The sequence below is a fragment of the Barbus barbus genome (genome assembly GCF_936440315.1).
Source record: "Barbus barbus genome assembly, chromosome: 45".
Lineage (NCBI taxonomy): Eukaryota > Metazoa > Chordata > Actinopteri > Cypriniformes > Cyprinidae > Barbus > Barbus barbus.
Window position 1 is genome coordinate 11,545,486 of NC_136723.1, and position 15,949 is coordinate 11,561,434.

A 15,949-nucleotide genomic window follows, 5' to 3' on the forward strand; every position below is an offset into this window, starting at 1 on the left:
TTCAAATATATTAAATATAAAATATTTTTAGAAATCGAAAAACCCTTTGATGTTATATATTGTACCTTATAGGGCATTTCAGAAAAGCTCAGCACAGGTGTTTATTGACGTGTGGAACTAACTAGCAGTGGTTTGTTTCAAAATTTTGATTAACAGTTTGTAGTCTAATTTCTGGTGCGAAAATATAAGCTAGCTCATGTAAAACTTACAAACAGACTTAACTCAACTGGGAAACTGGGATTTGTGGTTATGACTATGAGTTTCCAAATCAGGCCCCTCCTTTCACTGGACATCACAAGCTGAGTTTGAATCCGAGCTCACTCATAATATATGCTTACTCATTAGGTGGATCAAGAAATGCCTCATCCTTACAAAAACGTGTCATACCATAGGATACACAAGGCATAAAAACAAGAACCTCATTTATTACTGAAAAACATGATGATGAATTACTGTTCAACTACAACCACATACACTAAGGACAGCTGTTCAAAAGTTTGAAAAAGTTTGGAATTTGAACGAAATTTAAAGTTTTATTCAGCAAGAACACATTACATTGATAAAAAGTGAGAGTAAAGACATTTATAATGCTACTGAAATTTCTGAAAAAACATTCTATTCATCAAAGAATGCTGAAAAAATCTATCACAGTTTACAAAAATAGTCAGCAGCACAAATGATTTCAACAATGATAACAAATGTTTCTTGAGCACCAAATCAGAATGATTTCTGAAGGATCATGTGACACTGAAGAGTGGAGTGATGATGCTAAAATTCAGCTTTGCAATCATAAATAATATTTTTTAAATATAGTAAAATATATTTAAAATTGTAATAATATTTTACTGTTTAAACTGTATTTTTAATCAAATGAATGCAGCCTTGGTGAGCATAAAAGACTTCTTTCAGAAAAAACAACATAAAAAAAATCCTACTTTTGAACACTAGTGTAATGCAGATCCAAAACAAGCTAAACTTCCCCCAAACCCTGAAAAAATGAACTTTAGAAAGATAGGAATGGCTTATAAAAATGTTTACTTAAAAACAGAGTATAAAAAGTATAATTTCTGCCATAATATTTATCAAAGGGCAGAAAATGCATATTTTTGTGTTATGTGATTGAAAAGATACATGACCTTTAGTTTGAGTTTACTTTTAATAGACATACCGCGTATCCAACAATATCTTGTACATCTGTGTTGCATTTATAGAGGCATGGGAGAGCTTTCAAGAGGAATGCCACATCCTTCACTTAATCACTCCGTCATACCAAATATGTGCACTTTATCGCAGTGTAAGAAAGATGTCTCACTGAAGAAACAGTATGCAATGTGGAAAGTACAGTGGGAGTGTTTCAATGAATCAAGAGCAAGGTTTTGACACATGAGTGGTGCTTGTGGCATAATGACAAATGCTCAGCGCTGAACAGCTTTGTCTACCTGCAAAGACTCAAACAGAAGACCATTTAGTCAAGAACACCAGACGGAAACATTTAATAACCGTCTGCTTTTCTTTGGAGGACACACTCTGACAGCATCTGCAGTGAGCATAGAGATCCTGACCTCTCCGAATGGCAGAGTTTAGACATTGTGGTTCATCCACCTGCTCAACTTCAATAATAAATGTGAGCGTTTCAACCAAGGTTATACAGTATATGGCATTGATTTAAACAATTAGTAAACTGATAAATACATACATACATACAGATTTGATAGAATAATTTCATGTGTGCAAATATCAGCTAACAGAAAATTTGGTAAAAAGTATATTAAATCGAACTAAACTGAACTTGAACTAAACTTTAAAATTGCTAAAGTTCATGTTAAAATTTCCATATAATGTTGCTATATATTAATTGCTCCATACTTATATATAGACTTGATAAAACCTAAAGCACAGTGTAATGACAGGCCATGCACTGTTGCTGTAATTATAGTAGTGAAGGGAAAAGTTTTTAGTAGTGCCTGGCCTGTGTCTGAGCTTGTTCCTCCCCCCTCTCCCAAATGCAAAAGAAGCTAGCAGTATTACCTAATAAGCACAAGATAGCTACCATTTGTTTATAGCCTACTTGCAGAGTAATGAGAGTGAAAAATCTGAACAAGCCCCAGCCCAAACATTCAAATTTAGAACAATTGTTTTAATCAGATGGCATGTATCTGGTAAGACTCAAAGATAAACATTAAAGGAGAAGAATCTAGCAATCTTGCGCTAAATGGTACCAAAACAACGAAGAGCGCAGATGTTTCCAGAAACAGTTATTTTGTTTACTCCAATACTCCAGGCATCATGACTCAAAACAACATCCGTTTAGAAACTTTAGAAAGGAAATGAGTGCCACCTTATGGCTGATTTAATCATATCTGCACTGGACAGCTGTTTTGAACATATTGAGACAGCAAAATTTGAATTGTTTTATTTATTTTGTACAGAAAAGCACATTCCACGTTGTGTTTAACTTACTAATGAAAGACAGAGGTGGAAAAAATAATACTGTATAATAAAATAAACAGTATCGCAAATGCTGGTATGTGATAGAGAAAATAGAGTGATCGAAATCTACATAATATAATGACATAGTGACCCCAAAAGAGAATAGTATGTAAGGCATGTCTTTTTTTGATGTATACCCTTTACCATATGTAGAAAAACATCCTTGACCACACTGTTTCTGGCGACAACATCCTCTTCCTGTCAGTCCTCATCCGGTCTTTATGACTTCACAGGCAGAGAAAAGACAGTTTTTCATAGATCCCTTGAAACAACCTTACAATCACCATTGTAATAGCATCCTACAAAAATAAAGGCCTTGTTTCATTTTGATGCTTACAGAATCCTTCAAACAATGGGGTCATGTTTGTCACGGTTTATAGTGATGAGGACCATGGGAGATCAGATCCATTCTGTAGCTGAGAGAGCACATGCTTCAGTTAAATGGGGATGTGGAAGGAGTCTTTGATCCACTGGTCTCGAGAGTTCTGAGTGGGCTGAGGAAGGGACAACAGCGTCTCTCTTTCATGTTCATCTTCATCGTCCTCCTCTTCATCTTCAGAATAACCATTTTCGGTGTTGAAGGAGCTCTCGCACAGAGAGGAAGAGATGTCCTGGAAAGCTCCTTTGTATTCCTGTATGGACTCATATAGAGACCACAACTGGCACAGCAGGGACATGTCTAACTGTCGAAGTCCAACCTGTGAAAGACACAAGAACATGAGCTAGCTATCTGTATTTCAAATATATAATTTAATAATGACCATTAAAGTACAAAAATGTATATTGAAAAAAAAACTGAGTTTGCATAATACAAATTAAACATTTTGTAGGGAAAGAGAAACACAGTTTAATTTTTTTAACAATGTTTTATTTGTATTCTTTTATTTATTTTTAAATAAAACTGTCAGTGTATTGTTAGTGAATATATAAATCAAATTATTTTAATTAACATATTAAACTATTCAAAATGCAGTTAAAATGACTGTACAAGAAATGTTTTCATACAAAAGATTATTTTACATGCTTTTAAATTTTTATTTTTTCTTGAGCTCAAGTCAAAATGCCTATGGTGTAACTGACCAGGGATTAAAAAAATGGTCTAACCAAAAGGCTGAAATTCTTGATTTTTTATTATTATTTTCTATTATGACTATTTGTACTATAATTTTTTTTATAAGTAAGTAGAATTAAAAAAATTATAATAATCATATATCAAATCAAGGTCAAAGTCATTACGTTTTTTAAAGAAAAACCATGTTTTATTTAGGTCAAAATGTGTAACTAAAAACTTAATATTCATAAAGAATATTTACTTTGAAAAATGTTTTTCAAAAATGTATGCAAATACAAAGCATACCTTGGCACATATTTTAAATGTGCTTTTTATCATTTCTGACTTGTAGTTGTCATTGATCCATACACAGCTGCCCATTTAGCACATATTGAGCTTGGACCAGAGTGGCCCTGAGTCAGGCGTGGTCTCGGACTCACCATCTCTTTGCGCAGCACGGCCAGCGCTGCGTCAAGGCTCGCTGGTTTACTGCGGCCAAGACAGTCGCTCACTCTGGACTTGCTGATGTCCGCCTGGATGCGCGTCCTCTTGCTGTAGACCTTCTCAATGTCCCTCCAGGAGCCTCCGCTCGAGTTCAGGATACCGCTCAGTCCTTTAGGTAACGGAGGCAAGCCTTCAATAGAACAGACGCTTCCAGCCGGACAATCCGCTGGACCGGACTGAAACCCGTTCATTTCCGATTCCACTGTTTTCGCTTTTAAAATTAAAACCTGGTTTGAATCTTTCCTATGTTGTTATTTTATTCATTTATTTTTACCACTATGAAAAATATCCAACTGAGATGAAATGCACTGTCTTTCTTTAAGAAATGGTACGAAAGGTGAGCGCGCACGAATGACGCGCACGTCCAAAAACTAATGTCCGGAAAAGTGATTTCTATGCGATATTCTCCATCTATAATTGCTGGTTTAGACTGACTGTAACTAGGTAATAGAACATAATTTCGCCCTAATAAACTCTTTGACAATCTGTTCTTTCAGGAGGTGTTTGATTTTACGCTCTTCCTTATTTGTATTTCGTCGTAAAGCAGCGCATAAATCAAATGCTGCAGATAAAACCAAATTCCTACCCTTAGATATAAGCAAAACTGGACAGGAGATCAAGGAGCCCCGCTTTGTTTTCGTTTAACGTTTTCTTTTGTCTTGTACAGCTAGACCTCGCCCACTGCATCTCTCCGCCCCGAGAGACGTGCTGCCGCAGCGAGGCGCTGTTTCTCATTCACTGCAGTATAAACTGATGAAGCTGATCGTCTTGCTTTTTTAATGTAGTTTCTTTAATCTCATGGACTTCTCAATTGCTTCATCTGAGCCTCAAATTTGCGTTTGGAGAAATAAAAATAAAAAAGTATAATTTAAGGGGTCACGGAATGGGTTATTGCATTTAAAAAGTATAAAGGAATGGAAAAAAATTCAAGGTCTAAAGACACCAAACACCACTTTTTTTTTTTTAGATATAAATACTCAATTCTGAGAAGAAAAGTCAGAATCGAGAGAGATCAACCTGCACTTGCAAGGGAAGAGTCTGAATTGTGAGATAAAAAGTAGCAATTCACTTTTTTTTTCATCCTATGGAAGAAAAAAGAAAAGGAGAATTGCTAGATGCAAGTTGGAAAATTCAGAGTAAAAAAAGTAAAAATCACGAGATGTAAACTAAGAATTTAGAGAAAAAAAAGACTGAATTGAGATTTCAACTCACAACTTTTTTTTTTCCTGTAAAGGAAACATGCATCCACAAAACGCACTGCTGTGGAACTCAAAGGGTTTTCAATGCAAAAAAGGTTCTCTGTGATCGAACACATTTGTGCATTTAAAAATGTGATCTATGGGAATTGTAATGTGGTGAAAAAGCATTCCACTGCAAAAACGATGGAAAACAGTGAAATGGAATACAAAAACCCTAGACGCTAGGCAGTGTAATAAAACAAATGCAAGGTCTAGAAATACTTTCAAGTTGAACTTTTTAACTTAGCATCTAGTGTGAGATGCAGCAAAAGGCACATATGCAAAGATCGCTGGAAAAGAATGCGAATGGCCCCTAACAATACCAAACTTAACAATGCTGTTTTTTGTTACCAAAGCAACACTAATAGCACCACAATGGATCTGTTGCAGCTTTGAATCACTTCACTCAACCACTGTAATTGATCTAACATTGTCACAACACTTAAGTCGGTGCTTTCATAAAATTTGGATTTTCAATCAATTATGAGTTCATAAAGCAACGGAAAAACAGTTCAAACTTGTAACTCAAACACAAACAAATCAAGGAAAAAGAAACCAGCCTTTGCAGCTCAAGCAATGTATTTCAACACACGACACAGTCACATACTCAGCTGCATTAGAACAAACATTAACACAACCGAAACACTGATGAGTATGTTACTATATATATACATACATATATATATATATATATATATATATATATATATATATATATATCCTTATGTGTGTGTGTGTGTGTGCTGTTACAGCTCCGTCTGTGCTTCAGTCTTATGAGAGCTGCAGTTCTTTCAAGCTGCGCAGGGATTCGGCACAGCCTCGGATCAGACTGCAGAGCTGGATGCTGGCCTCCACGGACACCGAGTGCTGGAGCTCCTGTGTGGCCCATCTGAGTTTATGTAGCACTGCCTCCTCTGCGCTTGACAAAGCTGGGTGGTGGTTTAGGGTGTTGCCCACGGACCCTAAAGGAGGTGCAGTCTGGAGAGCAGGGGTGGCTGGTGGCAGGAAGTTGGAGCTGGCTGTGGGGACAGAAATAGGGGTGGACTGTATGGCAGCAGGGGGACCTCTCAGTCCAGACGCGGCCCCTTCGCAGTGCTCCGGCCGGGGCAGGCCCGTGATGGAGAGAGGGAGTTCGCTGGATGAGGCTCCGTTAGATTCAGGGAGAGGCTGAATAGCAAGCTGACGCTCTCGTACCTGTGACAAGGCTGCCTGGGCATTTAAAGCTGAAATAGAAATTGAACAAGTCAACAGAGATACACAAGACTGCATATTCATAAATAATTCACACGCTGCATTTAAACATACCTGGGTTGTCCTTGTCAATATCGGAGTCCAGCTCTTGACAAGAAACACAGTAATTTTTCTTCTGCTTATCTTGCAGCAGAATTGTCTGCAAATATATAGGACATTCCTTAACTCATACACGCTTCAATCAATAATAAATATTAATTAATTACTAATTACTATAATTACAGTGGGGTCCATAAACTGGAAATAGGGGTGGGCGATATGGAAAAAATATCATATCTTGATTTTTTTTTTTAAATATCACAATTCACGATCTTAACATGATTCTTTGTCATGTTGGTTTTACAAGTTGTCTGAGCATTACAGCCAAACTAGAAAGACAAAGCCTTTCAAGGTAACAAAAAACAAACAAAAAAGACATGGCAGATATTTAGGCCAAAGTGGGTGAAGATAAAATGTGTCATTATTTTATCTTTCTTATTAAAAAATAAGAACAAAGATACACATTACAAATACACATAATATACAAATAAAACAAACAGTGCTTTATTTTCAGGTACAATTGGTGTATTTAGCAGAGCATTCAATGAAATTGAATGAACAAATATAAAAATAAAACACTACAGACTGATTCCTAAAGCAACTGTATTAAAGATTTTCAGTCAAGAATAGTGAGTGATTTTTCTCTTTGCGTTTTGTTAAAGTTAAAGGAATAGTTCCCCCAAAAATAAATATTCTGTCATCTGTCTGTCAATTCTGTCATAATGTTTTATTTTTATACCATCATTTACTCAAAAGTTGTTTTAAACCTGAATGAGTTTCTTTCTTCTGCTGAACATAAATGCTATTTTGAAGAAGGTGGAAAACCAAACTGTTGCTGGTCCTCAGTGACTTCCATAGGATTGTTCTTTCCTGCTATCAAAGTCAATGTAGACCAGCAACTGTTTGGTTACCTTCATTCTTCAAAATATCTTCTTTTGGGTTCAGCACAAGAAATTAATAGAGGTTTGGGACAACATGTGAGTGAGTAAATAATGACAGAAATTACATTTTAGGGTGAACTATCCCTTTAATGACAGTCGACAGCATGTTTATTGTCCTGTCCCTTTAAGAGCTGCATGCATCTAATATACAGGCACGCATCCGTTTCTCTCTTAACTATTTACTTTCATTTTAGAGATAACCAACTCAGTCTGTATGTAAACCTTGTGTGTTTTGACAGTATTAGCGCAAAAAATAACTTAGTTGAGTAGTGTCCGTGCTTCAGGTGTATGCGCTCAGAAAAAGCGCACGTCAGACCAGCGTGTGAATTAAACATTTAACCAGCAAAGCTTGTGTGCAAATAATGTACTTTTGCGATCGTGAATAAGTGCAGTGTCCTGTCAGAGTAACTCTACTGCTGTATGTCGTGTTGTACAGTACATAGAGACGGAGGCGCCAGAACTGTATTTGACAATGTGTGCTGTAGCACGATACTACGATATTTCTTCAAAAGCAGATCGTGGAGACATTTTTATCGTCCACGATCAAAAATAGTCATATCGCACACCTCTAACTGGAAATCATTTTTTGTTGCTTTTTTCCATTAGAAGTTACAATATCTGCATAACATTTTTATTGAAAAGATGACCTGTCATTTTCTAATTATTTAAAAATAAAAATGAATTTATCTCCAGGTTTAAATCCCAGATTTTTGGGGGGGATCTTTTTCTTTTCTTTTCTTTTCTTTTTTTTGGAATTGGTATTAGCAGATACTTAAATGTGTCCATAAACTGAAAATACTTTATTTTTGCTTTTTTCCATTAGAAATTACAATATGTTACAATGGACCACAAAAGCAGTCTTAAGTTGCTGGGGTATATTTGTAGCAATAGCCAAAAATACATTGCATGGGTCAAAATTATCCATTTTTCTTTTATGCCAAAAATCATTAGGACATTAATAAAGATCATGTTCCATGAAAATATTTAGTAAATTTCCTACCGTAAATATATTAAAACTTAATTTTTGATTAGTAAAATGCATTGCTAAGAACTTCATTTGGACAACTTTAAAGGCAAGTTTCTCAGTATTTTTTATTTTTTTTGCACCCTCAGATTCCAGATTTTCAAATAGTTGAATCTCGGCCAAATATTGTCTGATCCTAACAAACCATATAAATGGAAAGCTTATTTATTCAGCTCTCAGGTGATGTATAAATCTCAATTTTGAAAAATTTACCCTTACGACATTTTAAAAATTATTTGAAAATAAAAATGTGTTTATTTCCCAGAATCAGAACGGGGAAGTCGTGGCCTAATGGTTAGAGAGTCGGACACGTAATCCGAAGGTTGTGGGTTCGAGTCTCCGGCTGGCAGGAATTGTAGGTGGGGGGAGTGAATGTCTAGCGCTCTCTCCACCCTCAATACCACGACTGAGGTGCCCTTGAGCAAGGCACCGAACTCCCAACTGCTCCCCGGGCGCTGCAGCATAAAATGGCTGCCCACTGCTCCGGGTGTGTGTTCACTGCTGTGTGTGTGTTCACTGCTGTGTGTGTGTGTGTTCACTGCTGTGTGTGTGTTCACTGCTGTGTGTGTGTGCACGTTGGATGGGTTAAATGCAGAGCACGAATTCCGAGTATGGGTCACTTGGCTGAATGTCACTTCACTCATCTTTGGGGGAAGGGGGGGGGGGGGTCTGTTTTTCTAACCCCCATTTTTTTGTATTTCATACAGTTTAATACAATGCTGTGATGCTTTAAATTGAAGCTGCTGAATTTCATTTATAATATACATTGTCACATAAAAATAAAAAAATGACTAAATAAATGTGTATATATATATATATATATATATATATATATATATATATATATATATATATATATATATATATACACATATATAAAACTGATATTTTATTTGTTCTATTTTAATATATTTTGAAACATGCTTTATTTCTGTGAAGTAATGCTTAGCATTATTACTCCAGTCATCATGTGTCACATGATCATTTAGAATATGCCAATTTGGTGCTCAGGATAATTAATATCTTATTATCAGTATGGAAAACACTTGTGCTGCTTAATACTTCTGTGGAAACGGACTTTTTCAGGATTCTTTGATGAATAGAAAGTTCAAAGACCAGCATTTATATAAAAACACTATACATGTCTTAACTATCACTTTTGGTCAGTTTAATGCATCCTTTCAAAAAAAAAATAAACAAATCTTAAAAAAAAAATAAAATAAAATCTTACTGACTCTATCTTTTGAAAGTCATTGTAAGAACCTATTTATCATTATTAGCAATAATTTACAATATCGTACTGTACATTTAGTTATTACAATTTACTGAAAGGCTCTTGCAGGGAAGTCTTTGACTAATTAAACACTCATTTTATGAAGTCACAGATGAATGAATGTAACACGTGTTTCTCTCACCCCACACTGCCCACAGCAGTCCCCCAGCATCTTGTAGCCCTTCAGCAGATAGTCTCCCATCAGCTTGCTGATCTTGTCCTGCCGCTCCCGGCGAGCCTGAATCACCTTCATCTCCGCCTCGGAGGGAGGCTCCCATTCAAAGTCCTCATCATCTAGATTCATCAGACCAGATTCCTCATGTGTCTCGCTCATTGATGTACACAGATAACATCCATGTATATGCTGCTTCAGACAGTTATACGACTTTAGGGTGTCACTAATAGTCAGTAAAGCTAAATACATTGCGAAGAGTTGGATATTATGAATGAAATAACGCCATACAGACTGACAGCCACTGAAGCGCTAACCTGCTAGCTTGAAGATGGTATTTTAGCGCGGCTGCAAGTGCACTACTTTAGCACGACGGAAGAATATGAAGTAAATTAAGATTAATGAAAGATAAATATAGGGAAGTCATGAGCAGAATAAGTAGTGTATTCACATTTTACCTGCGTTTAGGGCCATGCTTTCCTCCTCAGCCGCCTCACAACACAGATTACGCTTCCTGCTCGAAACTTCTTCGGTGAAATGGACAAAGTGCTGTGAAATCGGGCTGGCGCCACCTAGCGAGCTGATTGTAGGACCTGCAGTCTTGTTTGCACTTTTATTGAAAAGGACATTATATATCGTGTGTGTGTGTATATGTATTTATTATAATTTACTTACTTTATACATTTAGATTTACTTTATCTTTCAGCTTGTTGCCAAGACAACATTTTCATTTAGCTTAACTTGATGTAATAAAATAACTTAAAAAAAAAATGAATTAAAATATATTAGTACATGTAATTACATTTTAAAAAACAAAAACTAATATAAATGTAAAAATCAAAACAAAATTACAGCAATTTTTAACTAAATTTAAAATGACAAAGGAAAATATGAAAATAAAAACTAATTTAAAAAAATGATACTAAAACAACACTGATATGACCATATTAATTTGACTTTTTTTGTCAAAAAATGTTTAGGATTTTTACACATTAAATAATAAATATAATTTATTACATATATTTCTGTTGCAAATGCATTGAATGTAAATAAATGTTATTTTTTGTTAAAATGTTTTTACATTTTTAAAAAAAACTTTTTTTGCCTTTCATATCTTTAATATAATCTTTCTTATCATCATTGGATCTGATGGTTCAATAATTAAGATGTTTTGAATTTTAAACAACACAAAACAGAACTACAGTATGAATAATTACATTTACTCAGACACACAAAAGATTTTATGATATTATCACACCAACACTCAAATCAAAATCTGCTCATAATTGGCTCAATTGAGTGTCATTACAGCTGGTTTGGGTTTTCCTCTTGCAACCCCAGCAGTGTCCATTATAGTCTCCTCTCCAGCTATACTGTCCTCTCTCCAGTTTCCACGCCACAGTGTGCTGAGCCAGCTCAAAGTGTTGTCGTCCCAGTTTTCTGGAAGCTGCAGCATGAGATACCCAGCTGAGATGATGCCGGCCGCCGTCGCTCGCACATGACTCATTTGCAGAGTTTCAGTCACAAATGCATCTACAGCTTATGATTGAGAAAAAGAGAACAATAGATTTGACAATTCTAAAGACATCCAGACCTACAGGGTGCTGCAGGGATGACATATTTTTGTAGGCCAAACCCAGAAATCAGTTAGCATTTTAGCACTTCCTGAAATCAGTGGGTTTCTTGAATGAGGTTTTTCCTTCTCGTTTCATTGTACAACATAAAAAACATTAGCAAAAGCCCCTTATTATTTTTCAAGTAAAGTCAGTTAAGTCACCTTTATTTCAGCAATATAGCAGAATCAGTTATGGAAAGTCAACCGTCAATTTATCACAATGAATTAAACTTGTAAGAATCATAAGCATTTTTGGTCACAGAGCTTGTCTGCAATAATTCAAAAGTCAAAATCTTATTGGGTTTTTGTCCTACAAAAATCATCACTGCAGCTCTCTTTTTCACATGTCTGTGAGGCTTCAGGTTTATTTGACAGTTTATTTATAATCAAATACATACCTGCACTCGCTGGGATGGTCAAGAGAATTCCCAGTGAAATTAAACTGGGGTACGTGAATATTCCTCCCAGATTTACCAGCACATTGAAAACTTAGGAGAAAACAGGACAGGAAAATTAAATAAAAGGCACCTCATATAAAAGCAAATAAAAATCTGACCTATATTTTTTTCCACTGAATATTTAGAATATTATTATTTTTTTAATATTGTTTAAATACCATCGAACATAAGACGTAAGTCATTTTTAACATTAACTTTGTAATCATTATTTTATAATTCATAGTGGAGAACAAAAGCATAAATTACCCAGCAGTAGAGAGGCCATGACACAGAGTTTATCCCAGGGGATGTGCTGAGAGGGAGGCCAGTATTCCACGTGTGTGAAATAAAGCAATACACACACCCAGGAGTGGAGGACAAAACTACACAGACCCACACAAGACAGCAACACACTGGCAGCACCTGGCTGGACATTTCCTGCACGCTTTCTGAAGAGCACCTGAGAAAAGAAACCATCAACTACTACCACAAAACTGCAGACAACTGCATTTGTGTCAGTTGTTTACATTCTTTCTGGAGGTTTGCAGTGGATTAGTAGACACAAATTTCAAGCAAAGACAATTAATAACATATCGGTTAAACGGTTATAGTAACTTGACTAAGTCACTGAATGAATCACTGTACAATTCTGAATGAATCTTTTTAGTGAACTGATTCAAAAGTGTCACTGGGATGAATTCAAATCTCCACCACTAGTGCTGACCTTGAATAAAGCTGAAGCTGAAGCTGAACCAACTCCCAGTGCCACTCCTGTGATTGAGTCACTATGGAAACCATCCCCATAGGCCAACATAACAATGCCAGTTATGGACAAAATGGCAGCCACATCTAAATACAGAATAGACAAATACGAAAAAAAAAAGATTACCTCAAAATTGGTGAAAAAAAGCAATAATAAAATCACTCTCACAACACTATATATCCTACATGGCTCACCCTGACACCCATGAAGCGGTCATTGAGTCCAATCCATGAAAGGAGGAAAATAAAAGCCTGGCTGCAGCAGAGGACGGCACTTACATCCACTTTTGAAATGCGGCAAAGTGCCAGCAAGTACAAGTAACCAGATAAACTCCATAGCACAGAGAATGGAGCGGCTCCTTTCAGGACAATCCTTACAGTCAACTCTTCACCCAGGAATTGGCTGCACTTTCTGCAAGTCAGAGGAGGATCAAAATATATACAGCATGGCACATCCAAATGCCCTTAAGTTTCAAACAATGCTGACGCATAACATATTTCTATCACATATTTTTTTAAGTAATGAAATAGGGTAGACTGGCCTGGGGCAAGTTGTCACAAGACCTATATCTTAGCAAGTAGTTTTTGAGTAAAAAGTCCAATAACACAAACATGTATTTTCTCTATGAGAGGGTTTGTAAAACCTAATTCAAAAACCTCCTAAATCAGAGCCAAATTGTCAAATATATTTTAAAATGAATTTCTGATGTTTTAAAATGGAGGCTATAACATAAAATATTTATTTGTGAAAACAATGTCTCATTATCAGGGCAAGTTGTCACAAAAGGGTAAATTTGTCTTAAATAAACTTTATACTTGACTGTCCAATGTACATGAATCTAAAATATGTACAGTAAATGATATATAAGTATGTACATACTTTTCTGTTTCTATTATTTGCATTATTGATATGAAATTAGCAATATGCTATCAGAAACAGATCAATGAAAAAACAGTTAATTTCTGACACATTAAACTTTTGTGACAACATATTTGTACATAGGGTTGTGAAACAGGATGTGACAACTTGCCCTTTTCCCCCTATGAATTAATTTAAGGAATTGTTATGTTCCATATGTGAACGTTCTGCAACAGAAACCAATATCCGCAGATCTTTAACTGAATGCATGCAGTTTTAATTGGCTACCTTATAAATAGAAAACTCTATACCCCATGTGAAAAAATACAGCTTACTCAGGACTCTGTGCATGCACACTATAATTTATAATAAAGCTGTAGTCTACCTCAACTGATATTGCTGAGGGTTTTGCTGTTACATCAACAAAAGCCAGCCCGTGTCAGGGATGACTTTGCACTGATAATGGGCTGCTGGCCAGGCATTGATTCATTAATGAAAATTTGTCACTTGTTTATCTGTACTAGATGCTGAGAGGATTAGAGACTGAAAGCAGCTTGCACTAAACAGCTTAAATTAAAATAAGATTTATATACATTAATGATTATTTAGATTTAACTTGCTTTAATTCCTTCTGCACTCTAGCAAATTAATATTGCATGAAAGATGTACTGGAGGTTTGGACCGCAAAACATGCATCCTAACATGAGCAAGTCATATGTACCCTTAAAAATAAAAGTTGAAAACACGTATGTAATGGATGCAATGGATATTAAAGATTCTTCATGGAACCATCCAATAAAGAACCTTTATTTTAATGAATGTATATAAAACAACATTCATTTAAAAAAGTTTTCTTCTAACCTGAACTCAGTGGTTGGCAATTGCTTCTGTTTCTCCATGAGAAGATGACACAGATAGTAGAGTGGGAAAAAGAGAATGTTCCAGATACTACAAAACCAAACGATGAAGAACGGGGCGGGATGTCTTATCAGAGTCTCCTTAGCACTATTAGTACCCCAGGCCCAGGAAACAGCCACACAAGCACCTAAAATGAGCCCACATGTCACCCTCTGTACGGCTCGGAATGGATATCGAGCGCAGCAGCATTTAGACGGTCTTTCTGCATCAGATTCATCTTGAACTAAAGTCTGCTCCTGAGGATCCTTCTCACAAGCTAAGAACAAAGACAAGACATTTCATGAATTACAAATGCCCCTCCTTCTTACTTCTACAATTACAGATTTCCATACCAAAAAGAAAGCACCAATAGACTATATGAAGAGCTGAAAAACATTACCTGGTGTGGACAGGTGAAGTGTGACAGGTTGGGGTCCAGAGGAAGGAGAGATCTTGGCTGAGAGTTTGTTCATTGCTCGCTGTGCTCTTTTATAAAACCTTCACCCTCGGGTCAGGGGTTTGAGACCCTCTCTATGAGCTCGGACTCTCATACCAACAATATGCTTTAAGTAAACACACACATGTTAAGAGCAGATTACTACAGAGCTACCTGTGATTAAAAATCTCAGGTTTAACAGCTTACAGTCTCACTTGCTAAATGATGCTAAATCACAGTTAGTGCTAATGTTGGCTGTTCTCACATCTGACTCAGCAATATATGTATATTTACATGCTCATGCACTACAAATCATCATGCTCTGTTCCCCAACCAGCTGCTTGATTCAAAATGTCTCTCTTTGCACATGTACAGTATTTGTGAAGCATTTGTATAGTTTGTATTTTTTATCTTTTATTTTTTAGTTTGTATAGGGTAAATACTTATATATAGTATACTTATAGTTAAATCTGTCAGTAGGTTAGTTGTGTATAGGTTTATAATGTTTTTTTACTTCATTGTCGTATGTCTGTATTTATGTAGCACCGTGGTCCTGCGAGGCACAACATTTCGTTCCACTGTATGTCCCCACATGTAGCGGAATGACAATAAAGCTCAACTTGACTTGACTTGAATATATGAAATGTATGAGACACAAGGAATACATTTCTGCTCACGAGGCACCATTTGTTGTAGAAAAGGAACCAGTACGAATTTCACAGTGAGTATTTAACAGTAGTTCTTATTGGATACATGCTGAATGTCTCCGTTGTCCTGGAATAGGAGCTGGTGCTTGACAACTTAGGAGACTTTGTAAATGCATTTATTGTACTTTTTTGAATTATTGTATGCACTCATCCTGGAGTACAACAAGGATTTAAAGAGATAATTTACCCTAAAATTTAAATTCTGTCATTAATTACTTACCCTCATGTCGTTCCAAACCCGTAAGGCCTTTGT

At 36.0% G+C, this 15,949-nt stretch overlaps 3 protein-coding genes across 4 annotated transcripts; all 3 read right to left on the reverse strand.

Moving 5' to 3' along the window:
• Positions 1 to 2,118: 2,118 nt before the first annotated feature.
• On the reverse strand, positions 2,119 to 4,747 carry LOC306864465 (leucine repeat adapter protein 25-like). Its single transcript, XM_079408486.1, has 2 exons — positions 3,982 to 4,747; positions 2,119 to 3,188 (listed from the first exon to the last, which is right to left on the reverse strand). Exons 1-2 carry the CDS (start codon positions 4,234 to 4,236, stop codon positions 2,928 to 2,930), a joined length of 516 nt encoding a protein of 171 aa, XP_079264612.1. The 5' UTR covers positions 4,237 to 4,747; the 3' UTR covers positions 2,119 to 2,927.
• Positions 4,748 to 5,847: 1,100 nt separating this feature from the next.
• Positions 5,848 to 10,513, reverse strand: LOC306863901 (protein ZNRD2-like). Of its 2 annotated transcripts, none has more exons than XM_079407496.1 (4): positions 10,442 to 10,513; positions 9,954 to 10,105; positions 6,589 to 6,673; positions 5,848 to 6,506 (listed from the first exon to the last, which is right to left on the reverse strand). In XM_079407496.1, the coding sequence occupies exons 1-4, from the start codon at positions 10,455 to 10,457 to the stop codon at positions 6,055 to 6,057; spliced, it is 705 nt and encodes a 234-aa protein (XP_079263622.1). In that variant the 5' UTR covers positions 10,458 to 10,513; the 3' UTR covers positions 5,848 to 6,054. The 2 variants fall into 2 exon arrangements, with proteins under 2 accessions (XP_079263622.1, XP_079263621.1); XM_079407495.1 differs by having other exon boundaries at positions 5,979 to 6,506; positions 9,954 to 10,175; positions 10,442 to 10,488.
• Positions 10,514 to 11,274: 761 nt separating this feature from the next.
• Positions 11,275 to 15,026, reverse strand: LOC306864426 (solute carrier family 35 member F3-like; the record flags this gene model as incomplete). The annotated part of the gene is made up of 7 exons (XM_079408436.1): positions 11,275 to 11,522; positions 11,997 to 12,086; positions 12,303 to 12,495; positions 12,760 to 12,924; positions 12,993 to 13,209; positions 14,518 to 14,830; positions 14,954 to 15,026. The coding sequence occupies 7 exons, from the start codon at positions 15,024 to 15,026 to the stop codon at positions 11,275 to 11,277; spliced, it is 1,299 nt and encodes a 432-aa protein (XP_079264562.1).
• Between the last annotated feature and the right edge of the window lie 923 nt (positions 15,027 to 15,949).